The following is a 6585-nucleotide window of genomic DNA, read 5'->3' as shown; positions in this document are numbered from 1 at the left end:
GTTATCAATTATCACTTTTTGTGGTCACTCTCTCTCTCTCTCTCACCGTAAGTACCTAAAGACCAACAGTGCTGTCACTAATGTACAGCAATTGCGCTGATGAAGGACTGATACAATTACTGTCCGAAACAATATTGCAATAATTTGTCCGCAATTAAGGCCGAAGACAATAATCGGCTAAATATATGTCACAAATTGTGAGTAATTAAAGTTTTATATACATCATTATATACATTGTATAATCAGACTTAACATTTATTTATCTAAATTTATCTAAATTTTTTTAAATTGCAATAATAATAATTTTTATATAATATAAATTTCTAATTTTTATATACCTGTATGTTTATTATTTAATATTATAAATTATAATTATCAACTATTTTAATAAATGTTTACTAATATTTACTAAATGATAATGTAAATGAAATATAATAATTAATGTAAAATATTATTAAACAATACCAGTATACAGTATTAAGCAAGCATTAAGTTTGAGTGAAAATTATGACGTCATATAGTATTGTTTTAATTCAAAATAATAATATATATATATACAGGGGTCCTCAAAACTTTTTCTCCAAAATTAGATAAATTTAATATAAATACATATAATAATAAATAATTAACATAATAAATTACCTAAAATTTTTTTATACTTTTGCCATCATTTTTTGAAAAAATAATAAATTATTATATATTATTTTTGATGCTCTATATAATTCTAAACGTTAAAATTTTCAACTAAATTTTTTACTTTGGCCGCCATTTTCTCTATGTTCCCGAAGAGAAATCAAAATTTTAATGCATATTTCTTATGCTTATTTTTGATGCCTTATTCAAATCTACACTTTAAAAAAAATTCTTAATTTTTTTTTAATTTGGCCGCCATTTTCTCTATGTTCCCGAAGAGATATTAAAATTTTGATGCAACTTTTCAATACATTATTAGTAGTCCTCTAACCGAATCTGAAGTCAGAATTTCAAAATTCGCAAAATGAAATGCTACACACAGACAGACACACACACAGACTCAAAAAGCCATTATAGATTTCAGTAAACAAAACTTCAAGTTTTTTTTGAAAATTACCCAAATTTTTATCAATTTCTGCGTTTGGATGTAATAAAGCAAATTGTTGAGCTATATTTAATGCATCAAAATTTAATGCATACAGATTATAACAATAATCGCAATTTCTAAAAATAAATATAAATTAGTAAAAAAAGATAATCACGAATTCCTGAAAGGAATACGTATATGCATTCTATAAGTCGGTCTGTCGGTCTGTCGGTCTGTCGGTCTGTCGGTCTGTCGGTCTGTCTGTCCCACGAGGACATAGGTTCGAATCCACTATCCGCTACAAATTTTTTTTTTGAATTTTTTTTTTGTTTTTTTTTCTTATTTAAGTTTATTTTTTAGGAAATTGAAGAAAATTGTGTCCAAAAATTAATTAAAAAAATTTTGAATTTTTTTTGAATTTATTTTTTTGAATTTTTTTTAAATATTTATTTTTTTATTTTTTTCGTTTTTAAGTTTATTTTTTAGGAAAATAGTAGTTTATTTTGTAATACTGAATCATTTGATACCCCACATGACTATAGTTGTATATTTTGTCATACTAAATCGTTTGATACCCTACATAACTTTAGTTGATTTTATTTTATCATACTGAATTTAATTTTTAATTATGATTAGGAATTCGTGTGGAAATGCTTTCTAGCATTCTCAACTGGTTTTTTTATACTTACTTATTGTTATTAGTGATATAGTAACTTATAGTGATTTTAAAATTGAAATTATAAATTATACAAATAATATTTTATTTGTTTTACTTGAAGTTTCATATAAAAAATATTTGAAAAATTAACAGTAATTATTTTAATTTAACAAATTATTTATATTAATTTTTATAAAAAGTTAAATGCTAAATTTTTTTATTAATCTTTCTATAAAATATTTTTCGTTCATATAATATTTAATTAAATTAATGTTATTCTAATTATACAATTAAATATTATTTTAACATTTAAATTAAAATTGTTTTTGTAGAAATTGCAACATTACAATTAATTAATTAAATATTAGTATTATTATAAAATTTTTTTAATAATACCAAAATTAAGACACAGTAAGACATGCGAGACATTATATGAGTGAACCCGCAATTGGTTTCTATTGTTTATCACTATTTCCAATCAATAATTGGGATATGTTTCACATAATATTGGTTTTAATCTCTATTTACTCGTTTATTCATAATTTATTTTAATATAATTAGTAAAATTTAATACATATACAAAATCAAATATTTTATTTTAGAGATATGCTGTATCATATACACCAAATACTGTATAATTTAAATTTTAATAAAATCCAATAATGTATACTTTAGTATTATAATAATGACAAATCTAAAAATGTAATTTTTATAATCTATTATAAATTTATTGATTTTATATTCTAAAATATTGAATAGATTTTTAAAATACTTTATTTATTATACAATTTGTAACTTTAATTTAAATCATTTATAATTAATATATTTTTTTTATTAATTACTATAATAAAAATCTAAAACAAATTTATGAAATGAATACTAATTTGACTTTATTTGGTGTACCAATTGATTTATATTATAATAATTGAATATTTTCTCAACTTTTTGAAAACATGTATATCTTAATTGATTACTAATATTCTAATACAGATATAGTAATAAAAATTTAATTATAATAAGCATTTAATAATGTTATGTAAAAATTATCGTATTATTATTATTTAATAACACATTCACATAATTTAGTTTTAATATTATTATCAAATTAAATATCTAAATAAAGTATCGATTTTATAGGTAATATTTATTGATCTTAGTAACAAAATAGGTGTTTACATTTTTAGATAATATTTATATATTTTAAATGATCATCCATAACATAATTACAAAAAAAATATTTTATTTTTATCGAGTGATTCAACCTTTTCAATAACAAACTATAATTATTGATATTACCGGTAATGCAATTATGTAACATTACTAGTAAGTGAATATATTACGGTAGACTATTTTGATGTACAAAAATTTAATTATTTTTTAATAACTTACTGTATGTTACTTTGATAAAGCACAACATTGTTGTTTGCATTGATTGATTTATAATACAAGTAGTTATAGGCATTCAATTTACACTATAATTAAGTTACTAAAAAAATTATTTTTTATTTTGTCTTTTAGTTTGTTTTTTAAATTGTTTTTTCTTTTTCCTTTCATGTCTTCTAGTAGTCGACGACTCGAGTTTAACCACTTTTGGTACTCTATATTCATGAGTCGGACTATTACTCTCTCGTTGACTAAACTTTCGTTTAACAACCGATAATTCTGGTGTACTTTCATCGGTGCACTCAATAAGACTTATGGCAAATGTGTCGTCATTTACATCCATTGGCTGTTCATCGAAATCGACGATAACTTTAAGTGAATTTGTGGTCAATTTATTCAGATTTGGAAAATAAATTTCTTCAACGGCTGATAACTTAAGAAATGATTTTTGAGATGATATCTCATCTTTTGATTTATTCAAATGAATATTATTTGTATACAAATTCTTCATTAAGTGTTTATAATTGTCATCACATTTCTTGGTATACAAAATATCATTTAAATTATCATAACTTTTGTTAGTTTCAGTAATAATATTTTGTTTATTACATTTTTCAATAATTTTTTCATTATTATTGTCACTATTATCATAACTTTTTACTTTCGTTTCATTTTGAGGACAATTTTTAGCAACAATTTTAGCAAAAAAATCATATAATCTATAAAACAGTGATTCATTTGATGTGATGTTTGGCTTAAAACCAATGGCAGTAAGCGATGATATATTTAAACAAGTCTTCAGTTCATCTAATAGTTTGACAGAAAAACATGGGATATGGCTTTCAGTGGATAACTCTGCGATATTGTCCATCAATGGCAGCGCTAATGGATCGTTGAGAACAATACCAATAACTGATTTCTTCTCGAGTGAACGAATCACTGAATTGAGTCCAAATAATAATTCATTCTTCACTCGTGAACTTTCTTTGGTTGACTCAGTTTTTTCAGTACTTTTGTCGGCTTTTGATCTTTTCGGGTGTAATGCAAGCGACGACTGACCACTCATTATATCAATGAATATCTGTTTGAAAGCATTGGACTCTTCATCAGTCATAGAGTGAAACCATTGATGATCACCAACTGGTCCTCTTAACAAAGTTATCAATCGTTTCTTTTCTTTCGTCTTGTTTTTAGCCTTTTGTTTGGCACCGCTTTGTTTATGTTTATCAGTGGTGTCTTCATTGATATCTTCATTGGTCATGACATCCATCTCTGATGAAACTCTGAAATATAATCAACAAAAACATCACTTTATATCTCAAACATTCAATACATGCGAATCACGTGACCTATAGTTGAATGCATTACACAATCGATTGATTGGTTGACTGATTGCGCACTTTTCGAACACTTTGAGCACTCATTGAATGCATTGACTGTTTGACAGACATTGAGTCACAACTTATTGATCACAACATCAACAGTCAAGAAGTGGACATCAATTAAGACATCATTTTGGACACCGATTGTCAACAAACAACACTTCCAACCATGACTTCAACACTTCAACGAAACAAAACTCAGGTATTAATTGTTGTTATTAATTGTGACAAACAATTTGATTGATTGTCTCTTTCTCTTTGATATATGATTTGATCACTACATGTGATACACAGTCAAAGACATGTCAATTACAACAACAACAACAACTGTTTCCAATGACAGTGACTTCTGAACAAATGTCACTCAATTATATGAAACGTTTGACTGCAGTGGCCATCAGTAATATCTTGTATTTGCGTAATGTATTTACCGAAGACTGTTACGGACACCGAAAACTGGATCAATTGAAACTCAGGATTCTTACTGAACGATGCAATACAGGGGCCGCCAAACAAATGGTTCAATGGGTTAAAGGTATTTATATGACAATCGACAAACCAATTGATAGTTTAATTGATATCATAATAACTTCTTCTTAAGGCTGTTTCGATGCAATGGAGAAGAAATACCTGAAACAACTGACATTAGGACTCTTCACGAATCCCGACGATCCCGAAGAGCTCATCGAAGCCTATACTTTGCGATACTCTTATGACAAATGCAATCAAATTAATTGCAATCTCTTGATGTAATGATTTATACAAATTTGATGACCAGATATGCCATCAATTAATTGTTAATTGTATTGAATTGTTTGATAAATAGGACTAAAAATCGAAACGAAAGGTCTCTAATCAGCGAACAGTCAGAGAATCAAGAGTTGCGACACTCGACGATCCAATTGTTGCGTTCACTTATAATTATGGTTCAAAGTCTTGACAAATTACCAGAAGATTGTTACCTAACAATGAAACTCTTGTATTACGACGACATTACTCCTAAAGACTACGAACCGCAGGGATTTGTGGCTTCAGAGACGGATTCGTTTTCATTTTTTGGTAAACCTATTAGTATAAATGCTGGTGAGGTGACCACTCCGTGGCACGCACTCAAACTCAAGATAAGGACAAATCAGGAACAGTTCCAAGAGTTCTCACAACTTAACTCACAGGACAAGGATATCAATAATAATAGTCAAGATTTGGGCGATGAATGTACTCCACTTGACATTGAAATTATCAACAATAATGCTATCGATTCATCACCAATGAAATCAATTGGTTTGTTTGGTAATAAAAACAAAGACTCAAATCAATTATCAAAATGTGTTAACAAAAATGTCAATGAAGTTAAACCTAATGAAGACATCTCATCTCACAAGTCATCGTATGTGTCAAACAATGATAATGTGATTTCAAAGATCAAAGAGTTGAGTGTTGAAGACGACTCATCCAAACGCAAACTCGACTTCGAGGTAACACAGGATTCAATGTTCAACGCTGTGGCCAAAAGTTCAAAGAGATTCAAATCGAGTAAAACAGTTAGACATTTGTCATTAAAAAACTAATTGTAAGTTAATATATCGTATTCGTGTAACACATTTAACTAATATTATATATAAACTAATTTATGACTTCACATAATTTTTATTTAATTAATTGAGAACTACTTTTTGTGTTATGTTTATAAATATTTATAATATAATAACATTTATTCATTTTTTAAATTACCGGTAGTTTAACTAAAAAGTATTAGTTATATAATATGTATTAAATTTATAATTGATTCTCTCAATGAATATTACCATAAGTTTATTTATTTGTTAACTATATCTTAGTTTATTTTATTTAGAGTCTAATTTAATTTATTAATTGTTTAAAATATTTTGTACAAATAATTTGTAAACTATTACACACTGTAGTACAGTATTAATAGCTATGTATTTACGTCATTATTGTGTAATAGATATATTTTTGCACACACATAACGTTATGGGGAAAATGAAATTATATTTTGTATAAATTTAATATTATATAATATTTATATTTAGGGGATATTAATAACATAATTGAATGGATTATATAATATACTGTATGTTTGT

The 6585-nt window shown here is 26.0% G+C and overlaps 1 protein-coding gene across 2 annotated transcripts; it reads left to right on the top strand.

Annotated features, from left to right (window-relative positions):
- Positions 1–4512: 4512 nt before the first annotated feature.
- LOC128960590 (HORMA domain-containing protein 1-like) lies at positions 4513–6119 on the top strand. Of its 2 annotated transcripts, XM_054306710.1 has the most exons (5): positions 4514–4685; positions 4778–5018; positions 5085–5232; positions 5310–5773; positions 5834–6119. In XM_054306710.1, exons 1-5 carry the CDS (start codon positions 4653–4655, stop codon positions 6049–6051), a joined length of 1104 nt encoding a protein of 367 aa, XP_054162685.1. In that variant the 5' UTR covers positions 4514–4652; the 3' UTR covers positions 6052–6119. The 2 variants fall into 2 exon arrangements, with proteins under 2 accessions (XP_054162684.1, XP_054162685.1); XM_054306709.1 differs by having other exon boundaries at positions 4513–4685; positions 5310–6119.
- The last annotated feature ends 466 nt before the right edge of the window (positions 6120–6585 follow it).

This window comes from Oppia nitens, unplaced genomic scaffold (assembly GCF_028296485.1).
Source record: "Oppia nitens isolate AA-2021 unplaced genomic scaffold, nextdenovo-longstitch-racon4-pilon3 scaffold4_pilon_pilon_pilon, whole genome shotgun sequence".
Classification (NCBI taxonomy): domain Eukaryota; kingdom Metazoa; phylum Arthropoda; class Arachnida; order Sarcoptiformes; family Oppiidae; genus Oppia; species Oppia nitens.
Note: the sequence above shows the minus strand (reverse complement) of the source record. Positions and strands in the feature narration are given on the sequence as shown.

What these genes read in the sequence shown, in the direction of transcription:
- LOC128960590 (XM_054306709.1), top strand. Translation starts at nt 4,653, where the DNA reads ATGACTTCAACACTTCAACGAAACAAAACTCAG. An exon ending in AATGGTTCAATGGGTTAAAG is followed by an intron (nt 5,019 to 5,084) that starts GTATTTATATGA and finishes CTTCTTCTTAAG; the next exon opens with GCTGTTTCGATGCAATGGAG. An exon ending in ATTAATTGCAATCTCTTGAT is followed by an intron (nt 5,233 to 5,309) that starts GTAATGATTTAT and finishes TTTGATAAATAG; the next exon opens with GACTAAAAATCGAAACGAAA.